At 44.8% G+C, this 22,705-nt stretch overlaps 1 protein-coding gene across 2 annotated transcripts in view; it reads right to left on the bottom strand.

Moving 5' to 3' along the window:
- Positions 1-7,539: 7,539 nt before the first annotated feature.
- Positions 7,540-22,705, bottom strand: part of RPN2 (ribophorin II) — a 59,977-nt gene continuing 44,811 nt past the window's right edge. Inside the window, exons 11-18 of one of the 2 annotated variants that reach the window (XM_072800963.1) lie at positions 21,206-21,320; positions 18,692-18,886; positions 17,358-17,444; positions 15,812-15,907; positions 14,029-14,104; positions 12,318-12,447; positions 10,774-10,821; positions 7,540-7,872 (exon numbers count right to left, since the gene is read on the bottom strand). In XM_072800963.1, the coding sequence (XP_072657064.1) occupies positions 7,860-7,872; positions 10,774-10,821; positions 12,318-12,447; positions 14,029-14,104; positions 15,812-15,907; positions 17,358-17,444; positions 18,692-18,886; positions 21,206-21,320 (760 nt within the window). In that variant the 3' untranslated portion in view covers positions 7,540-7,859. The remainder of the gene's footprint in view (positions 7,873-10,773; positions 10,822-12,317; positions 12,448-14,028; positions 14,105-15,811; positions 15,908-17,357; positions 17,445-18,691; positions 18,887-21,205; positions 21,321-22,705) is intronic. The other variant, XM_072800964.1, reaches the window with a different exon arrangement.

The following is a 22,705-nucleotide window of genomic DNA, read 5'->3' as shown; positions in this document are numbered from 1 at the left end:
CTGTCACTGAGCTTAAGCAGAAATGACATGATCTGATTTGCATTTAAAGTCACTCTGAGAAAGGGTAGAATTCTGGATACTTTCTTAGTGGGGAACTAATTTGAAGATGGGGGGTTGGAGTGAAGTCAAGAATGACTCCCAGGTTTTTGGCCTGAGCAACTAGAAGGATGGAGTTGCCATTGAGGAGCTTTGGGGAGGAGAGTTAGGAGTTTGAGTTTGAACCTGTTGAGTCTGAAATGTCTCTTAATAATCCAAGTGAGGATGTTGTGTAATCACCAGGATATACAAGTCTGGACTTAGGAGGGAAGTCCGGGCAGCTGGTTTGGTTGAGCAGCCATTACCATTCAGGTGGTCTTGAAAGTCAGAAGAGTAGGTCACCAAAGAAGAACAGAAAGCATAGAGAAGAAGTCCAAGGACTGACCCCAGGGAACCCCTACATTTAGTTTCACAGAAAGATGAGGAAGCAGCGAAACAGACTAAGAATGATCAGTCAGTTAGATAACAAAAACTACAAAAGAGGAATTCCAGAGGCCAACCGAAGACAGTGTTTCAAGGAGAGTGACCTAGTGTACCAAATGCTACTGATGGGTCAAGGCAGAAGAAAACTGGCCAAGGAAGTGACCATGGAAGCCCTGATGACTTTGGCAAGGACAAATTGGGTAGAGCGGTGGAGACGTAAGCCTGACTACAGTGGATTCAAGAGCAAATGATAGGAACCAGAGGTGGTGGGTATAGATCTGGCTGTCCAATATGGTGGCAACTAGCCATATGGAGCTATTGAATACTTGAAATATGCTAGTACAAGCTGAGATGTGCTTTAAGTGTAAAATAGACACTAATTTTAAAAATAGTATGAAAAGGGCAGCCCCAGTGGCCCAGCGGTTTGGTGCCACCTTCGGCCCAGGGTGTGATCCTGAAGACCCGGGATCGAGTCCCACGTTGGGCTTCCTGCATGGAGCCTGCTTCTCCCTCTGCCTGTGTCTCTGCCTCTCTCTCTCTGTGTCTCTCACGAATAAATAAATAAATAAAATCTTAAAAAAAATAGTATGAAAAATTACAAAATACCACAGTGCTTTTTATATTGATTATGTATTAAGATAATATTTTAGCTATATCAGGTTAAATAAAAGATATGAAAATTAATTTTGTTTGGTTTTCTTCTGTGTCTTTCTTTTTATTAAACTAAAAGAAACTTCCATTCCTTTTTTTTTTTTAATTTTTATTATTTATTCATGAGAGACAGAGAGAGAGAGAGAGAGAGAGAGAGAGAGGCAGAGGGAGAAGCAGGCTCCATGCAGGGAGCCTGATGTGGGACTTGAACCCGGGTCTCCAGGATCATGCCCTGGGCCGAAGGCAGGCACTAAACTGCTGAGCCACCCAGGGATCCCCCATTCCTTATTCATATAAGTAATCCCTATGTCCAACATGGTTGAACTCACAACCCTGAGATCAAGAGTCACATGGTGCACTGAGTGAATGAGCCAGGCACCTTTCTTTTTTAAACTTTTTTATGGTGGTTACTAGAAAAAAAAAAATTTTTTTTAAGATTTTATTTTTTCTCTTTATTTTGAAAGAGAGAGAGTGGGTGTAGGGGCAGAAGCACAGGGAGAGAGAAAAATCTCAAGCAGGCTCCACACTGAGCGTGAAGCCCTATGCAGGGCTCCATCTCTCCACCCTGAGATCATGACCTGAGCCAAAATCAAGAGTCAGATGCTTAACCGACTAAGCCACTCAGGCCCCCCTGGTTACTAGAAAATTTAAAATCATCTGTGTGGCTTGCATTACATCTCTATGAGATAGTACCAGTAGAGAATTCTTTTGAGGTTTTGCTGTAAAGGGAAGCAGAAAACCGAAGCCCCTGACCACAGGTGCTGATGTCAGTGATTTCTCAGCTTTTTCTATTCTTAGACCATTTCACTGGGGCCAGGTACCTCCACGCCTCACCTACCTTATGCATGCCTCTTAGAATCCATGAACTTTGAGGGGGGGCGGGTCAAATTGTTCTATTTTTCTTTTCAGTAATGGTTACACCAGCATCATTAGATAGAAAAATTCAGGCAGCCCGGGTGGCTCAGGGGTTTAGCACCACCTTCAGCCCAGGGTGTGATCCTGGAGACCCGGGATCAAGTCCCATGTCGGGCTCTCTATTGGAGCCTGCTTCTCCCTCTGCCTGTGTCTCTGCCTCTCTCTCTCTGTCTCTCATAAATAAATAAAATCTTAAAAAAAAAAAAAAAAAAAAAAAAAAATATATATATATATATATATATATATATATATATATATATATATATATATATAAATTCAATGAGGAATGCCTGGGTGGCTCAGTTGGTTAAGTGTCTGCCTTCGGCTCAGGTCATGATCCCAGGGTCCTGGGATGGCGTGTCACATTGCATTGGGCTCCCTGCTCAGGTGGGAGCCTGCTTCTCCCACTCCCTCTGCCATTCCCCCTACTTGTGCACTCATTCTGTGTCTAAACTAAATAAAATCTTTAAAAAAATTCATTGAGCTGTACATTTAAGGTTTGTGTATTTTGCTATAACTAAATTAAAAAACAACAGCTATGTAAAGTCTGGATGAGGCAGCCTGGGTGGCTCAGCGGTTTAGCGCCGCCTTCAGCCCAGGGTATGATCCTGGAGACCCAAGATCGAGTCCCACGTTGGGCTCCCTGCATGGAGACTGCTTCTCCCTCTGCCTCTGTCTCTGCCTCTTTCTCTGTGTGTCTCTCATGAATAAATAAAATCTTTTTAAAAAAAAGTCTGGATGATGAGATGTCTATTTTGATGAAAAGTACAAGAATCGCAGCATTCTGGAGTTGATGAGGACTCAGGGACAGCATTCCCACCCCAGTCATTCTGCAGCCAGGGACACTCAGTTCTGACCTCGGGCCTGGCAGGCAGGTCTCCTGTCTCCCTGCACCAGAACTATAAAGCCAGCTTGATTCTTCACAGGATTTAGACCACCTGCTCTCTCTGGGAGTCCCCAGTTTACCCTCCAAGAAAGAACGTCAAGCGTGGGAAAGGCTCTGCAGGGGGCCACTGTGGGCGCTCTGCTGAGGAGGCCCAACCAACAATGGGAGACAAAAGCCCCCTCCAGAGGAGAAGGCTGGCCATTGAGGGCTGGCAGTCCACTTCAACCAAGGGGGGCGGGCAGGCCGGGGACCTGCCAAGGAGGGAGCACAAAGGAAGAGCTGCTGGATGGTGGACTGGCCGTGACCAGCCCTGAGGCCCCCTCCGTCCCCCAGACCCACCTGCTCATCTCTTTCCTCCAACCCCGACAAAAGCAAAAGCTGAGGCCTCTCTCAACTTCCAATTAGTTTTTCAGACGAAATAATGACCACTGGGCCCCACTGCTACTTGTGCCTTTTGAAGGGAATGCAATTATAAAGGAAAAAAACCCACCGTGGCGACAATTCCTGTGCTTTATCACCATTAACTACAACACTAATGGTGCTGTAAAAGACTTCACACACACACCCTCCCCCGCAGAGGGGCTGGGGGCTTCACGTTCCCCTGGGGGTCCTACTTAAGACTCAGGGCTATTTTTCTTCCCCTAAAGAAATGCTTTAATCAATGGGGGACTTGTCGCTTTTAATGATAATCCCTTATGTTTGTATTAAGGTTCACAAAGAGGCTTCCCATCCATTGCTTCATTTGCTCCCTCCCACAGCCCTCAGGAGAGGCAGGGCTGGCCTCACAGAGAGGTGGGAGGTCAGAAGCACCCCAGGACCCACCCGCGCACCCAGAGGGAGCAAAGCTGGGAACCAAATCCTGATTCCAGGGCAGTGCTCTGGTGCAGGTTTCAAGACTCCAGGTCCCTCGGGAAATGCAAGCTGGGGAATTGAGTAAATTCAAAAATCAAACAAACAATGTGGACCTGGTACCGACTGCTTACTGCATTGCGCTCCTACTACCACACAGGAAAGGAGGGCCATGGCCGTACCTGTGTGGATCAGAGCAAACGGAGTCCACTCAGAGTGCCAGGCCCCACAGTGTGTGTTCTGGGTATGACCTCATTTCATCCTTATAAGGCTTGTAGAGGTGTTATCTCCATTTTTACTGATGGGAAACCAAGGCCCTGAGGGATAAGAGGGGCAGAGGGTTCATTGGGCAGGTCAGCTGGACTCAAAGCCACCATGGTTAATTCTCCTTCTAGAGGGCCTGGCCCAGCACTGCTGTGGCATCGAGGAAAAGCCAAAGCCACATGGTAGTTAAAGCAGTAAAAACAGATTCCACTCAGGATTACAGCAATAGGGGGAAAGAGACCTCAGTATAAATCTGGGCTCAATTCAGAATGCAGCACAGGCAGGTGGAAATTTACTGCCAAGGGGCAGGGTGGGGCTGGGTGGATGGTGGAAGGGGCTTCTCCCTACCAGGTTAGGTCCTTGCTAAAGCCAGCCAGACCACGGTGATTGGTGATCAGACATTGCCTTGAGGTGATGGGTAGATTCTGGTTAGGCTGACTTAAAAGGGTTCTGGCTTAAACTAGATCTTACCAGCAAGTGCAGAGATGGGTCCAGGAGCAGTTTGAGGAGCCTTACTAAAGTTTGTTTAAACAAAGGATATTTGTCAGTGGTGAATAATTTCAGTGACAAATCCAGTAGATCTTCTGAGTTAAGCCTGTTTGTGGACTTCAGCCTTCCCAGACCTACTAGGCTACAAACAAGCAAATCCTCTGCAGCCCTGCTCCAGAGCTCAGGGCCCTTCAGGAAGCATCGCCCCTAAAAGCTGTCCTCGTTCTGGCTTCCAAGGCTTTTACCCTCTTCCTTACTAACTACACCCTAGTTACACTGGGGGGCTTTCAGGTCAAATATACCAAGCTCTTCTTGCCTTGGAGCCCTTATGTATGTTTTTTGTTGTTGTTTTGTTTTTTAAAAGGTTTTATTATTTATTCATGAGAGACACACACCAAGAGAGAGAGGCAGAGACACAGGCAGAGAGAGAAGCAGGCTCCTCGTAGGAAGCCCGATGCGGGACTCAATCCCGGGTCTCCAAATCATGACCTGAGCGGAAGGCAGGTGCCAGTATGTTAACCTCAAGCCTAGAGTGCTCTTCCCCAGCTCTGCACAGGCTCCTTCTTGTCCCTCTCATGTCAACTTAGCCTTCCCAACCCCTCTGGGTAAAAAGTGCTTCCTTGGAAGCCCTTCAGACTTGCAATCACTCTGTTCCCCGTTTGCTCCCGTCATAGGTCGACAGAGGGCAGGGGACTGCCCGTCTGGCTCTATACACCACAGAGCCTGGCACTCTGGCACGCAGCGAATGTCTAGTGTGCTTTACTACCCGGCTCCTCTCTGGGTCTGGGGGCCAGCCCTCAAGCAGCCTGGAAGCTCTTTTCTGACCTCCTTTCCTACAGCCACTGTATTTCTGTTCTCAGGCCCTAACCCTTCTCCGCTATACCTCTGTCCAGCAGGCCTCATCTGGGCTGTCTTCCAGAACTGTACAGATCTGGGTATAGGTGTGGAAGTCCCAACTGAGGGGGGCTCCTGCTGCCATCATCCTTCCACCACCACACTGAGCTGTTGTGGGTACCAGCATACCGTACCAAAGTAGGGATACCATGAGCCACCCGAGAAACCAGTATCACCCTTCCCCCACAGGGTGGGATAAGACACGAAAAGTTTTTTTTTTTTTTAAAGATTTTATTTTTATTTATTCATAGAGACGCAGAGAGAGAGAGGCAGATACACAGGCAGAGGGAGAAGCAGGCTCCACGCAGAGAGCCGGATGTGGGACTCGATCCAGGGTCTCCAGGACCACACCCCGGGCTACAGGCAGCGCTAAACCGCTGCGCCACCAGGGCTGCCCAAGACACGAAAAGTTAAAAGCAAGGTTTCCAGTCAGTCTCTAGGAGCCAGGCAGGTGAACTTGGCAGGTGGAATGGCACAGGCGCCATGATGAGCAGAAGTGACCATGGGGGTGGGGCTCTGGCAAACTGGAGAGAGCAGGCCCCATCCACGGGGAGTTAGTTGCTGCTTGTAGGCTCCAGCCGATGGTTGCCATGCAGGAATCAGGTCCAATGTCACAGGCTCAGATTTTTTAAGAGAACCCAAAACTCCAAACAGATTTTTATAACTTTCTCAATTCATAAATGTTAGCAACTTATTCGGTTTCTGAGAAAACACTATGGATCAAATAAAACCTATGTATGGGCCACCTCTGGTTGCAGCCTCTGGGAAAGGTGAGGCCTTCTTCTCATCTTCGGGCACCCCTGTAATCGCCCACATTACCTTCTCACCTACAGAATTCCATCCAGAACTAGTTAAAAGTTCTAGAATCTCCTTTCTCCAGTCAGGATCCCAATTTCCTCACTGTAGTGAAATCCAGCTAAGTTGGAAAGCAATCTGATTCAAATCATTTCTGCAGCCCCCCCATTCAATAAATACTGTTAGGATTACCTGTATTTCCTTTTTTTTTTTTTTAAGATTTTATTTATTTATTCATGAGAGACACAGAGAGAGAGAGAGAGAGAGAGAGAGAGGCAGAGACACAGGCAGAGGAAGAAGCAGGCTCCAAGCGGGAGCCGGATGTGGGACTCGATCCCGGTCTCCAGGATCATGCCCTGGGCTGAAGGCAGGCGCCAAATTGCTGAGCCACCGGGGCTGCCCGGATTACCTGTATTTCAAAAGTAATCTAATATATTAATGATGTTTCAACTAATAGAATTAGAGGTGATGAGCTGGAGTATATAACTAAGGGCTAATTATGGAAGGTGCCAAGCACTGAGCCAAGCACTTTAGATGCATGAAGCTCCTTTAGTTATAGGACGCAGGCATGGTTATTATCTGTCTTCCACAGAAGAGGAGGCATACAGAACTGAAGCCACTGGCCCAACTACCCTAATAAGTGGTGATAGCAGGTTTGACTGACATTCAAGTCTATACACTTAACCATGCTATTCACTATTACTTCTCCACATGATGTTATACAATCTCCAGGTGATGGTGGTCCCAGGTACAACTTCAAAAGGGGCATCCTTGAGATATGTATGTCTCTTTAAGAGCCTAAGACTAGGGCAGCCTGGATGGCTCAGCGGTTTAGCGCTGCCTTCAGCCCAGGGTGTGGTCCTGGAGACCTGGAATTGAGTCCCACATCAGGCTCCCTGCATGGAGCCTGCTTCTCCCTCTGCCTGTGTCTCTGCCTCTCTCTCTCTCTGTGGGTCTCTCATGAATAAATAAATAAAATCTTAAAAAAAAAAGAGCCTAAGACTACTCATGTGGTCAGCCTCCTTTCAAAACAATTCCTCCCCTTCTACACTGCATGCCAAGCCCAAACTCTTAAGGCAGAAGCAGAGGGGCCTTCAGATACCAACAGGGCTCTTTTATAGACAGATGGTGCCCACTGCTGGAGAAGAAAGGATGTCCATTTTCCAGGTAATTCTCAGTCCTATCAGGAATGAAGCAAGAAGGACCAATGTAAGAAAGCCTGGGGAAACACCCTGGCCACAGTGTCAACACTACTTCCCAACGAAGTCCTCATGTTATGTACCCTGGGGATCCCACCAGCCCCAAAGTACCAGAACAAACTCTCAATCAGGCTCCTCTTCCTGTTACTCTCTTTATTCCAAAACAGACTAATTACAAATTTCAACTTTTCAAATGCAACAGCTGGCAGCTAAGTTAGGAATATTCACAGCATCTGGCTAGGACACCATGCCAAAGAAACGGAGTATTGGGCCTCATAGGTATTCACTCTGTGTTGGGGAAATAGAAAAAACAACAAGCAAAAGTGTAACCACAATTCTGACTTTTTTGTTTAAATAAATTTTCGTTTCTCTTTACAAACTGTGAATTGTTCTTGACTCCTTTTCTGGATATTCATATTCATTTTTGGCTTTCATTCATTCCTTCCTCCTTTCTGGCACTAGTGTGCTGTTCTGAAAGAAAATGGGGACAAACAGAATTACTGAAGGTTCCAATTTACTGTTATAGTTCCTAACTGGTAACAACAGAGGGACCAAGGTCCTCTGCCATTTATAAGATCTCACTTACATAAGAATAATAATTTATCTACTAATTCTATTTATTTATGCCCCAACTCATCTCACAAGAAGTTGTGAGACAGCTAGTTCTAACTACAGCTGATGACAACTGAGTTGATGACAACTTAAATAAAAAACAATGACAAAAACCTGACAACTAAGAAAAAAAAGTGGCATATGGAGCTCTGAGATGACGGAATTCCAGGCACACCTCTCACAATACAAGGCCAAAAAGTGTAAATTTCAACTAGGGGAAGAAAAAGGAAAGCTTGAAGAATATTTATCTCCAATCTCCCAGACCCCAGGTCCGCCAAGCAGCCCAGGGCCCTCATGGAGCTTGGAAGACGGCATTCTGGCCTGCACCATATTCTGGCCAGGCAGGACTCCTGTCACAGTCTTGCCAACAGTTAGTCTCAGCATCTAAACCTAAACATGATTCTCAAAAATGGGACTTGGCTCACAGAAAAATTTTAAGAGGGGATAAAAACCTTTCAATCTCTTTATTCCTTCCTTCCCGTCCTTCCCTAGACTCTGAGAACTGATGGGGAAACACAGAACGAAAGTGACAACCGGGACAGCAGCTGTGCAACCAGGAGGGTGAAGCAGGAAATGAGTGATTCTACAACTCCAGCAAGTAGAGGCAGTGACATACATGCCGTCCTGAGCAGGTAGTTATACTCAGTGCTGAGGGCTGATGTGATGGCAACGCAGTCTTACAGAATGGCAGGCTCCAAACCAATTAGTCAATAGTTCTGGGGGACATACACAGGCACAGAACTAATCCTGAGGGTTGAAGGGAGTGCTGCTAATTCCCTGCTGACACTCAGAGGTTCCCAGGTATGCTAAAATGTGCATGCTCTGAAATGTGCGTGCACAGAGGACAGCATGAGTATAAAGTAAGAAGAGCTGAAAGGGTAGTGGCTCCCAAGCCACCATCTTGGCTAAGAAATCATACCCGTTATCAGACCCAATCAAATCAATGTCTGTCCTTGGATCAAAAGCACTTAGCACTTTCCTTTAAGATACTAGGTCCCAACCTCTGGATGTCCCAAATGTCCATATGATCAAGCATCTTTCCTCTCTCTTAAGCAGTGTGATTTGGGGGTAGCAGCAACGTGAGGGTAGACTATCTAAATAGCAAGAAGAAAAGTCAATCCAGAGTTATTTTAAAGAATTAAAGAGCTCAATATTTAGCAGGAAGGACTAGTTTGAAAGTGAAATTTCAGAGCAACTCTAATTCAGGACAAAATCAATCGGGTATGTTAGGGAATGGGGGTGGAGACTAAGAACTGACTACATAGGGGGAATTTCCAGAGTATGGAAATATAGTCTGTATCTTGACTGAGGTGGTGTTTACATGACTATACAAATTTGTCAAGATTCACAGATTATACACAAAAAGGGTGAATGTTACTGGATATAAATCATACCTCAATTAAACCTGAAAAAACAAAACCAAGACAAATGTAGTTTTCCTGTGTTGAGGATTAGATGTGCTAGCTTATGCTCACACATCAGTGGAAAGGTTCTACATTCTATGCTTTTGTTGATCTCTCCGATTTGCAGATGATTAAAAATTAGATGGCTCTGTTGCTTTGGCAGGAAAAGCTATTTCCAAGGCTAGAGATCAGGGAACATGACTTGAAAATTCAAATACCTCCGTTTTCTCTTTGTTGGCCTAGTACAGGTGTCAGCAAAAGATGTCCCAAGGGCCAAATCCAGCCCACCACCTGTTTCTAAATAAAGTTTTAATGGTGGTGGTGGGGGCCGGCACCCAGGTGGCTCAGTCAGTTAAGTGTTTAATTCTTGGTTTCAGCTCAGGTCATGATTTCAGGGTCCTGGGATCAAGCCTCAAGCATTCCTTGCTCAACATGGAATTTCCTAGTCCCTAGCCCTCTGCCCCTCCCCCCACTTGTGCTCATGCTTTCTCTCTTTCTCAAATAAATATCATCTTTTAAAAAAAAACTAAAGTTTTATTGGAACACAGCCACACTTATTTATGTAGCCTACAGCTACTTTTGCCTAACAGTGGCAAAGTTCAGTAGCTATGATAGAGGCCATATGGTCTGCAAAGCCTAAAATACTATCTTTCCAGAAAACTTTTGCTGATCCCTAGTCTAGAGGAGCTGATCAATGAGCCAGACATTCACTCTTCTTCTATCCTTTCACCTTGCCTCCACTTCCATCCTCACCCCAGGATTAATCCCGAGGAGAATGGGTGATATTTCACCCATTTAGCCACACAGGGAGTAGCCCTGAGCTACACCCTGAGCTCTAAGAACCAGAGTTCTGATGCTGGCTTTGAGTTATGGCCAACAGTCCTTCAAATCACACTGTTTGGCCCAAAGATTGGTGTTACAAAAAGGCCTGGAAACAGTGACAAGGTGTGCCAGGATTTGCCATGGGACCATCACTTAATGAATTTAGATGTTCTGAATGGGGTCCCTATTCAAGAAGTCCATGGTGCATCTGTCTTATCCTTAACTCTCCTATAAACATAGAAAGAAGCTGCTGTCTATAAAATACCCATGGAAATAAGAGAGGATGGAGTCTAATGTAAAAGCCAGGTCAAAGTTACCCCATCATTTGGGCTAACTCAGGGACCTTTGGTTTTTGCCCTGGTCCAGTCATACCCTGGTCCAGCATGTTGGAAAATGGCCCCAGAATTCAGCTTTGCCTTGAGGAAGGTGGAGAGGAATGAGTGGGCTGAAAATCAGATAAACAACTGACATGCACGAGGTGGGCAAGATGGGAAAGGAACCCTGCTTCTGGGATGAGTCCACCCTTCATTTTTACCGTAGTGTCCTATATTTTGCCAATCTACTGCTCTGCTCTGCAGCGATCCTGCCAAAGGAAAGATGGTTTGAGAATCAAGAAAGGACAGTGGGAAGAGAAATCAGCTTGAGAAAAGAAAAGGTAAACACCCAACCAGAGCTTCCATTAGTTAATAAGATTTCCCCAGTGGCAGAGTTTGTTCTAGGTCTCACAAAGACAGTAACAGAAAAATGGGCTTTAACTTTCTGTATTAGGGGTGTGTGTGGGGGGACAGTGGGGGTGTGCGCGCACACACACACACATGCACACGCATGCATGCCTGCTAGAGAAGGGATGAGAACCATTCATGGTCTCTCTCCTCAGAAAATGTACACAATTTTAGGATTCCAGATTAGGAACTCTTGCTAAGCAAGATTTAAATCTACCTCACCTTCCCCTTGATTTTGTTCATCTTGTGTGGGCAACTTCCAGAAAAAACACAGCCTTTTGGCTCCCAGTCACACAGCCTGGACTGGCTGCTGCAAGGAATAGGGCTCTGCTTAGAAAAAACCAGCTGAATCCCTGGCTCTTTCTCAGATGCAATGCACAGCTGCCAAGTTAAGGCTGCTAGAGGGCAGAGAAATAAACCAGCTGCCACTGCTGGTGCTAAGGGAAGCTCTGGTGGAATGTGGATTACGACGGGGAAGTGAGGGAGCGCGTTGGGACCAGTCTCCAAGGCAAGGCACTCAGAAAGCTCACAATGGAGACTCTGGCAGGGATGAGACATGTGGCTCTCCCACCTACTAATGGGTCTCTGAGAAAGCCTCTCTGATCTGACCAACTTAATTGGCAGCCATGCTAGAGGGCACACAATAAAGTTATATTCTTACAGCAAGAGTCTTGGAGAGGAGAAAGCAGGGCACATCTGAAAATGTTAACTTCCAAAGGCAGAAGCAACTCTGACCTTTTCTTATCAACTTTTACGTGGTTGAAATCACCCAAGTTCTAAGAAAGTCAAACCAGTGAGAAACACCTTTGACATTTAAATTTGCCTCTAATCCAGGTTTGAAAGTCAGGCTGCCAGCAAGCTGCTGGTATGTTGAGATCTGACCGTTTGTGTGAACCTAAGGTTGTCTGGGGAGGCGGTGGGACCAGTGGACCTCACTCTTAGGAGGAAAAGCTCCGTGAGTCTGTTAGGGGTTACAGAGGAGTAACTCCCGGGGCCTAAGAGGAGGGCAATCCTAAGATTAGTATTCTCTGTGGCAATAGAGGAAAACAGTTTTATACAGCCAGTGCAGTAAGGACAATCTTCTGTCACACGTGTTCTAATCCATTTTAATCTTCATAAAGCAATTATTTCCTTTTCTTGTTCTAATGTGTCAGGGCATGAATCACTGTGGCTTTAATATACTTAAAGCTGATCACCAGGCCCTTTTTGGACTTAAAAGGCTGGATTAAGGTGTCGCACTTGACCCTAAGGTTGGGCATCATTCGGCCACATACCCTTGTTCAAAGAGCTGGGTGAGCAGAGCTGACAAAAATATTTCTAATCCCACTCTGAGTCCCTGGCCCATCCCCAGCCTTACCTCTTGATTGCCTGCTGGGCCAGCATCCGATTGCCAGCCAGAAACGTCACACTGCCCAAGATGGCCAGGTACTTCAGGGTCTGGAACATGTTGAGCTGAGTCCAATAGACATACATGAGCCCCAGCATCGCTGCAGGAACAGATGTCATGATAGCCAATTAAATGAAACAGTGACAATGGCCTGGGGCAGAGGACAGTTAGGAACAATAACTACCGGATTCTGAAGTGTCTGTTTCTAGACACTTCTTGTTTTATTCCTTTCATCCAATGCCAGAAAATAAGTAACTCAATATACTTACCTTGGCTACCAAAAAATCCAGAGGTAAAAAAATCAGACCTCAGCTACTTTAACTATCTTGTTAAGATAGTTTCATGTTCCAGCTCACATTGGTCTTACCTAAATTTTATTTTTGTCTTTTGTTTTTTTTTTTTAAAACATGACTGCCCTATTAGATTAAGGATTCATTTTATTTTTCAAATTCTGAATGAAAGCATGAAGGATTCAATAAATGAGTAATTTCCTTTCTATTACAAAAAATGGTTAAGGGCATTTTGTTAATGTGAGCGAGTAGGAAGGAAGCAAGGAACACTGGGGAGGAAGAGCAGGTAACAAGGGCTCGGGTCTGGGCACTGGGAGCTGTGGGTTCTGGTCCAGACTCTGCACATCCTAGCCACTTCCATTTCTCTGAGCCAAGATTCTCTCACTTGTCAAATGGGGTCATAATTCCTGCCTTGGGATTTTATCAGGATTGTGATGAAAATCAAATGAGGGAATGTGCACAAAAAGCAATCTGGCAAGAAAAGTCATGGCTCTAAACAAATTTATATGCAGGTTTTGTTCTCAGCCTGACTCTGGAGGGCTATCACTCAAAGCCAGTAACTGCGCTGGAGAGAAAGGTCAGCCTGTCAATTTTGCCCAGAAGGATGACGGATGAACTACAGCAGGGGTTCTTAACCATTTCTGAGGTCATGGACCACTGTGAGAATCTGATCAAAGTTATGGACTCCCTCCTTCCCCAGAAAAACACAGACACACATTTGCCTAGAATTTTAAGTGATTCATCTGTGTACCCCTACAGACTCTGCACACTATGGACACACAGACAATTACGCCTGAAAGAATAAATGAAATCAGAAAATAATATTGATGTCTCAGTGAAATGCAAGGCATCACAGATCCAACAGGCTCAAACGTCTCTGAAATGCTTAGCTCATTTGTGAATTTACAGTCTTGTTATGTTTAGGTACGGAGTTCCCAAGAAAACAATGCAGAACAGTGTGTCCAATTGTGGAAGAAAGTGTTTTCTATTACAGTCCAGACACAGCCGCCAGCAAATGTGAAGATCGATATAGTGGGGAAAGATAACCTTTGGAAACTGCCTTAATGTTCTTCATCCAGGAAGATGGCTCAATGTAAAGATATGATAAGTGAGTAATCTCTGGAAATGAACAGGGCTATTAAGTAGGGGTAAACGGCCAGCCAACAGCAGCCTAACACAATGAAACCCAATATAATGACAGCTGTTCTAAGCCGATGGACCAAACAGGTTTATCATCATATTAACTGTCCTAAAAGGCCAGGAGGAAGAGGGAAATGTTATGCTATTAAGTCATTATACTTAATAGGTTGTGGGTCTACTTAACAGGGCTTTTGCGTGGGCAGGCGAAATGTCAGAGGAGGTTAAATGGAATTAGCAGCCTGGGTGCTTACCAGCATGTCCCAAGTGAAAGATGATAGTGCTTGGAGCAAAAGTGAAGTTAGAGACATTGGCGCCAATCCGGATCCACTGAATGATGGGGAGAAATAAATTAAAAAGATATTAGAACTTGAAAGGGAAGGCAACGCATGCCACGTCAATGTTAATCCAATGAACAGCCCCAAGGGTTTAAAAGTTCATGCATACTTGAAGGACAGGAAATTTTTCCAAGTGACAACTACCCTATTATAAGTCCTCAGGAAAAAACTGTTCCCTTTTCTCTTTAGAAAGGCATTCCAACACCTGCTTTCCAATATGCTTTGGTAACTCAAACCTGAACATCCTTTTTAATGACAGCAAACTTTACTATTTTAAAGCAGGTGAAATCACGAAGCTGAAAGGTCAAAGACCACATTTATGAAGTCACTGGCACTTGGCCTAATTCTTCTAAGTACTGGTAAGATAAGCTCCCTGGCAGCCAGCAGGGTGCATACTCTTGCTCTGGGTTCCATGCCTTTTGAAATTCGCACCACTCAAATATGAGAACAGGTGCACCTATCCAACATCTGGTTGCTGAAATATTGTGCCATGACTTTTAGATTTAGACTGACCAGTAACTCCTTTACTAAAATCAATGAATGGGCAGCCTGGGAGGCTCAGTGGTTTAGCGCTGCCTTCAGCCCAGGGTGTGATTCTGGAGTCCCGCAATCGAGTCCCACATCGGGCTCCCTGCATGGAGCCTGCTTCTCCCTCTGCCTGTGTCTCTGCCTCTCTCTCTCTCTCTGTGTGTCTCATGAATAAAAAAAAAAAAAAAAAAAAAAAAAAAAAAAAAATCAACGAATGAATTAGGAACACAGGCAACTAACTTTCCAAAAATAAGATTTAATGAGTTTTCCATGCAGGTCTCAAAATTCTCTGCACTTTGAGGATATGCATCTTATAATTTAAAAAGTGAAGCAAAGAAACAAAATCGGTTAAAAAAAAATTCAAACAGTATATTAAAGTATAAAAATTTCCTTTATACTTCCTAAAAGGTTCTCTCCTTAGAGGTGACCAACACTAACAGACAATGCCTTTTTAAGGCTTTTACACAGACATCATTGCAATCTTGTCATACCAGCATATAAATCTATATTCTTTTTTTTTTAAGATTTTATTTATTTATTAATGAGAGACATAGAGAGAGAAACAGAGGCAGAAACACAGGCAGAGGGAGAAGCAGGCTCCATGAAGGGAGCCCGATGTGGGACTCGATCCCGGGTCTCCAGGATCACACCCTGGGCTGAAGGCAGCGCTAAACTGCTGAGCCACCCAGACTGCCCTAAATCTATATTCTTTTAGTAAACTTGCATATTATTCTATCTTATGAGACCATAATTTACTTAACACTAGCTTTTATGAGGACTTTGGTTTGTTTATAGTGTTAGGCTCCAAAAGCTTAAATGTACAGCCTCTGTACCCTGTTTTTATATATGTATCAGCATTGGGCCTTGCTTTTTTCACACTTGACTTCATCTGAACACTCCTACAGAGCATCCTATTCTGTATACTTTTATCATTTTTAGTAGCTATTAGGTACTTTCTCACACCCCTCATTAATGGTTCAGTTTATTTGGCTGTTCCCCTATCATGGGGAATTTTAGTTATTCTACAATTTTTGACCATTGGTTCAGGTCACAGCTGCTGGACCCCTTTGGAGCTGTGCTCAGGCCAAAGCACAAAGCCTCCTTTAGAACAGCTACATCTGCTGAGTCTGGCGCCAGACACACGCTGCCCATGCTAATTACAGCTACTCACCAGAGCAAAGAGCAGGAGCAAGGGCGAGAGGATCAGGGCAGTGAATGTATTGGACACCACTGTGGGGGGCCTCTTCTCAGGCTCTCGGAACAGGTGCTGCCAAAAGAAGACATACCAAGAATGTTTAAGAATGTGCCCTTCCCAGCAGGGGCTGCCATGTATACCAGGGACCAAAATGCCAATGACAGTCAAAAAGAAATGCTTCCCAGAGGCTAAACACTCCAAGCAGTGAGTGGACACTTGGCCTTTTGCTCCTTCTCAAATAGTGGCTTCTAATCCCAGAAGTCTTCTTCTGAAGACACCAGTGCCAGCTCACTACTTGCTCAACTCTCTTTTTCCCCTCAAAGACTCAATGCCATTTAGAGGTTAGAAAATACAACCTATCCAATGGCACTTGCCTAGCGTCAAAGAGGGTGTCTGGGGGCAGGGAGAGCACTTCAGTGGCTCAGTTGGTTAAATGTTTGACTTCAGCTCAGGTCATAATCTCAGGGTCCTGGGATCAAGCCCTGCATCAAGCTCCCTACTCAGTGGGGAGTCTGCTTGTCCCTCTGCCCTTCCCCCTACTTATGATCTCTCTCTCCCTCTCAAATAAATAAATAAAAACCTTAAAAAAAAATTAAAATGGTGTCTAGGTATATGGATGGTTTAGGTGATATATATCCAAGGCAGAACTCTGGATTTCATAATGCTTCTGGGTTCCTAAGGTGGCACTATCATATCCTGCTGCCCCATTTCAGTTAGCTAACTGGGGGTAACCTTACTCTCCTTTACCATTTAAAAGAGCCTCACTGTGGATGATTCCAACCATGAACCACCCCTTCTGCATCCAGTCCATGGCTCTAAGGAAGCCCTAAATAAATCTTCTCCCTTCCTTGTTCTGCCTGACTTCTGGAATTGAACCAGAAAGCTGGGCAAGCATTGCTCTGATACTTCTTTGTTTTTTTCTGAGAAACTGTCCAGTGACTCAAACTGCTTAACAAATACTACGTTTATTTTGTAAAACACTTTAGAAACTTTTCAAAGCCTTTCTTTCCTTTTTTGGTTACCTATTTTGATTCTCACAACAGTCCTGTGAGCTGAGCTGGGCAGGGATTGCTAGCTCCGTGCACAGAAGGTGAATCTCTGAAGGGAGATTTACCTGGGGGAGAAAAGCCCTGTCCTGCTGAGGTGAGCTTTCCACCTAGAGGCTCCAACAGCCCTGATCTGTGCAGAAGCAGAGAGCAAGGAAGCCAAACCACCCATGCTATAGCTCTCAAGCAGCCACTGTAAGGCTGAATCTCCTGGGTGCTTAGGAAAAATAGCCTCTGATTTTGTGTTCACCTATCAGCTTTCAGGGAGCTGGTTGCTGGGCTCTGAGCCTGTTTTTCCAAGCTCTAAGATGGGACTGATATTGGTTCTGTGTAATTTACAGGGTGGCGAAGCCCACTATAAAATAGCGTATGGATAGACTAAAGAAGCAGCCAGACTAAAGCCACCACCCAGGTGTTTACTGCCCGTTTCATGTTTCCCCTCCACGTTAGTACAGGAGCCATTAGGCATCTTATACCTGAATTTCCTGTTTGGGAGTGAAAAGGTTTTTGGACAGGACAGTCGATGGAGCATCTTCTTCAGGGAACTTGATGACCACATCAGCCTAAAAAAATAAGGGCAGTTTTTACAGGTACAGGGCAGAGAAGCACTGAAACTCGTCAGCAGGGTAGCATCTTCTAACTCACATCCAGGACCATAACTGAAAATAGCTCGAAGCAGTCCAATCACTTCTGATCCATTAGCTGACAAATTGAGGCAGTAAAACTTTCAGGAACAAAACAAGTATTTGTTGAAAATGCTTTTTAGAGCATGAGTTCCAATTTTCTACTGGTCTGGTGAGCCCCACAGAGCTGCTTAATACAAAAATCCCAGCTGGTATTCAGGCTGTTACAGTTGCAATCAGAAACTGCTCAGTGCCCCTGGGAAGTGTGATTTAGTCACAGGAAAAAAAAAAAAAAAGAAAGAAAAAGAAAAGAAATGAAAATGTGCTCTTGTACAAAAAACAGCCCAAGTCCAGGAGAAGAAAAAAATGCTTTGACTATAATGCAAAGAAACGCAGCTGCCCCTTTGTCTGGTAGAGGGAGTGACCAGCATTCAAGGCCTGCGGTTTGGCCTCTGCTACCTTTCCAACCTCAGTGCCTCTTGCTCTTGACCAGACTTAGGTACACCATCAAAATGGACCCACTCAGGTCTCACTGAAAGCATACTCTGCAGGCCGTTCCCCAATGATCATTTCATAGCCCCCAGATACTATCCTGATAAACCCTTGCAATTCTTCAACCCCTAGCTTAAATGCAGTCTTTCAAAAAGTTTTTCTCTCATCACACCAATCAAGTGTGAGATATGTAGGCGAGGAGAAGTACGGAAACTATAACATAGTATGCAAACGTTAGTTAGTAGTTTATGAACATCTTGCATATTCCACAACTATCGTAAACCATCCTGAATTATTATCAAAATTTAAATCTTACCCTCTCCCAACCCTTTCTGAGGCTATACCATATCTCAAAGAGCTGGGGCCTTTATCTCTTACATCTATGTATTCCCCCATAGCATTTTACTATAAAATGAGAACCACCCTCAAGTATATCTTTTACAGAAATTCACTAGGACCCACAAGGGCAAATTTAGGTTTCATTCACACTCTCTGAGTCACTATTTCTCAAACACCTACTATGTGCCAGGCCATGTGCATACCCCTAAAACTCCTAGTGGAAGACAACACAAGGCCCCTCACCTCATCAGGCTTATTTATTGCCTTGCAAAGGCAAGGCTAGGGGAAAGCACCCATGCCCCTGAGTTGGTGGCACAGCCACTCTTGCCTAGGTCAAGGTGCATTTAGGCACATACCACATTCCAAAGGATCGGGTTCTTCAAAGTGGCATCTCCGATGATCAGATAGAGAGTGTAGGTGCCAGACGCAGAGTCAAATTCAATCTTCCTCTCAGAGGTATCCAGTTCAAACTTGTATACATTCTTGCTGTCCGGCTCAGCAACAAACACCACTTCCTGGCCAGTCTTCTGATTATGGAGTCGGACAAATGTCTGGATGGAACAATACTACAATCTCTAATCTGATCGTTTCAAAACTCTCTCTGTGTCCAACACTGAATCAACAAAGCAACAGACTGTTGGCTTTTTTGTCACAGTGGGAGCTCTAGGATCTTCCAGACCTGCCCAAGTGAGAGGAAGGAGTGGCCATCCCACTCTGGTTACCAGCTCAGAGATCAGAACTCACTTTTTTTTTTTTTCCCCTCACTTTGTTAGTACAAGAAATTTAACTTAAGGGCCCATCCAATTCTCGACTACTTGGAGGCTGAATGCCCAGTTTGTGGATGATTTAAGCCCTTCGCTGCTGTTGCAATTTCTTCTTCCTGCCAGTCTTTTGGCCACTTTGCTGCCCAATTAACTTCTTCACCAGAGGGTGAAAAGAAGGGAAATGAGGTGGAACTGTAAGAGGCCCATTTTCAATTTCCTAGTGCCTCCAGCTAAAGATTTAGTAGAAGAGGTTTGGGGATTGATAGCAAGGCAGAGTTCTAACTGAGCAGAGCAGCCTGGTGTCACAGAGAGCGCCCAGGCTCTGAAGACAGACAGATTTGGCTCCACTGCTTATCAGGGGAGCACGTTACTTAACCTCCTTGGGCCTTGAGTTCTTCACCTTTACATAAGAAAGATGGTGGTGTTTCGGTGTGAAGAGTCACAGTGATGAATGCAAAGCATGTAGTGCCGGGCCTGGTATGTGCTAGCTAGTCAACAAACAGTAGAGGATATTCTCGTCAATGCAATGGGACAAGTCTAATCACCTTATCCTGCCAGGGGTATGAGAAACTAAGGCTTCTGCATATTAGAACTGCAGCAAAACTTAACATCCACTCAGATATTTTCCCTCAGGTGTTTCAAAATGAAGAATTGAACAAGACACATAGATTGATTCCATTTTACAGATCATAAGGCGTGAGGGTTACGAGTTGCCATGGCCACACAATTCAGGGCTGGATCCACGGAAATCCCATTGGTTACTGGTTACATCTGGGCAACAAAGAATGATCATCAAAGTATTTAGGGAAAGGCCCAGAGATGTGAAGCATTCTGACTATGGCAGTCTTAGCCAAGAATGGGATTTAGGAGCCCGGATAGCTGATCTTTCTCCTGCTATAGCCAAGGGCAGGAGGCAGCCAGGCTCACCTGCAGAATGCCAGCTCTACCTGGGAGGTCTCTATGCCATGGTTCCAAAAGTGGAATCTTGGCTGGGACAAGAGTTCAGTTAAAGTTACCCTTTCTTACTAACTCCCTGCCCTTGCCTTATTCCACCAATTTAGTCTTGTCCTTTCTTCTCTTTACATTCTCTCTTCCCTTGTGCCATTTTGCTGGCAAATGGTCATTCAGAAAAGGAGCTGCAAATGCTAAGAGGCTGAAGCTCTTAGAGTCAGTGAGCCATGGCTAAGTGCCCTGATGGAACTCTCTGGAGCTCTCTGGAGCTGAGGGTGGAGAGGAGAAAGGAGACAAGTGCAAGGGCACTGATCCTGAGGCCAGCCACTATGAGGCCTGGACACATGTGTAGCAGTTATAGCTACAAGAAACAGAAAGCAAAAAGGTTTCCAAGTAAATTCACTCACCTCAGTCATCTGCTTTAAAGCTATTTCTCAGGATGAACTTAAGTCCACCAGAGCTTGTGAAAGTATTCCTACAAAGCACCTAAACCAAGACTATTAGGTCTCATGCTCTTTCCCATCTTTCAGCTAAGTATTTATCTGAATTTCCCCTTATAATACTGCCATTGATGGGGAAGGGCTGAGAGCAGTTAATCTCAGTGACAAAGGTGGGGGAAAAGGTGTCTGAGAAAACAAGGGGCCATATCAGATGCTCCAAATTATACCCTTATAATTTGAAAATCTTTTACATGATAACTATCATTATTTTATATATGGAAAACCAAAGTGAAAGCTATTGGTTTCATAATACAAGGTAGGCACAAGTTAAAAAGGACTCTTCTTCAGATTCTCACAAACTCTGCGGTGGTCAGAACAAAATACTTTGGGCCTACTGCCTAGGTTTTCCTTTTTCAAAGTAATTTCAATCTGTTTTTTTTCCCCCTCAGAAAGAAAAAAAGCCTCAATTAAGTGCTAATCTGCCTTAAATATATCTTCCCAATGCCAGCTGATCTTTTAAAAAGAACTGTGTCTTCCATGTGCAGGGTTACAACTAGTAATGCAAGGGAATAATGTCATATGGGAGGAAGTGATGGACCTTAAGAGTCCAGAGTGAAGACCCAAAGGCAGGAATCACGACTGTATACACCACACCAATCACTCTGGCTAATGTTAATGTTGCAGGCAAAGAGAAGTGCCCGGGCTTTTTCCTGACCTGGTGAGGAGTAAGTTCAGCACCAGTGTTCACATCTACCAGCTGGAAGAACAAAGCAAAGTTCTGGTGGCTGTCTGCGATGAATGTGCCTTTGGCTTTCGCTGGGTACGTCACCCTGAAAGAGACATGTATACAGCAAGTCTTCAGAGGGGATCTGCAGAGCTCTGAGAAAAGAATAAAGACAAACTGCACTTCATTGCCTAATCCTCCCTCTCCCACTGGAACACTTCCCTGCTGTGGACAGATAGGAGGAGAGAAGCTGTCTTTGGCTGGAGGGCAAACTACACTGAGAGAGCCAGGACTTGAGGAAAGCAGAATAAACTCTCACTGGGGTCTGGGGAAATGCTCCATACAGATACTCTAGGCATTCGACTTAAGGATGTCCATTCAACCACATCTGGCACCGGGGGGGGGGGGGGGGGGGGCACATGTCCCTCTGCAGGCACCCATGCAAGTGGAGTGGAGAGGTGGGTGAGTAAGACTAATAGGAGAAATCATCACCATGTTGATGCTGGCAGCATGCGTGAGCAAGGTCAGGAGATGAGGGGGTTTGAGACACAAAGCAAAAAAGGGCATTTATTCCTTTTTATTTTTTTATTCTTAATTTATTTTTTAAAAAGATTTTTAAAAATTTATTTATTCATGAGAGACACAGAGATAGAGAGAGGCAGACACACAGGCAGAGGGAGAAGCAGGCTCCACACAGGGAGCCTGATGCGGAACTCGATCCCAGGTCTCCAGGACCACGCCCTGGGCTGAAGGCGGCGCTAAACCACTAAGCCACCTGGGCTGCCCGCCCCCCTTTTTTTTAATGCTGCATTTTTTTCCTGGACACGGTTTCAATGCATTTTTTTCTGCCTGAAATTGGATTTTAAAGTCATTTTCTCAAAAGATAGACTTGATGAAAAAACTGTTCTTTTCACAACTATCTCAGGATGGCAAGGTAAGATGGTCAGGGGATAAAACAAGCCAAATGGTTATAGAGCTCACATCTGGCTATATATTATATATTATACGTAAGCTTTTTTTTTTTTTTTAAAAAGACCACTTTTTTAAATTTTAATTTTTATTTATTTATGATAGTCACACAGAGAGAGAGAGAGAAAGAGAGAGGCGCAGAGACATAGGCAGAGGGAGAAGCAGGCTCCATGCACCAGGAGCCCGACGTGGGATTCGATCCCGGGTCTCCAGGATCGCGCCCTGGGCCAAAGGCAGGCGCTAAACTGCTGTGCCACCCAGGGATCCCTATACTTAAGCTTTATATTTACTTATAAGTAATACCAACTCTTCATCCATATAGTGGACTAAACTTTGCAAAACACTCTCACAGACGTTACTTCGGTGGATTCTCCACAGTGCTCTCATCTCCAATGTCACTGAAATAACTAAGCCAGAGGCAGAAAGCCCAGCCCTTTCACATGACTTCAAAGGAGCTAGGAGCTTAGCTTCTAGGCTCTGGCTAACATTTCCTGTCTTCATAATGGCTTTGAGGGTTCATCT

This window comes from Canis lupus, chromosome 26 (assembly GCF_048164855.1).
Source record: "Canis lupus baileyi chromosome 26, mCanLup2.hap1, whole genome shotgun sequence".
Lineage (NCBI taxonomy): Eukaryota > Metazoa > Chordata > Mammalia > Carnivora > Canidae > Canis > Canis lupus.
The sequence above is the reverse complement of the archived record's forward strand: the minus strand, read 5'-3'. Positions and strand labels throughout refer to the sequence as shown.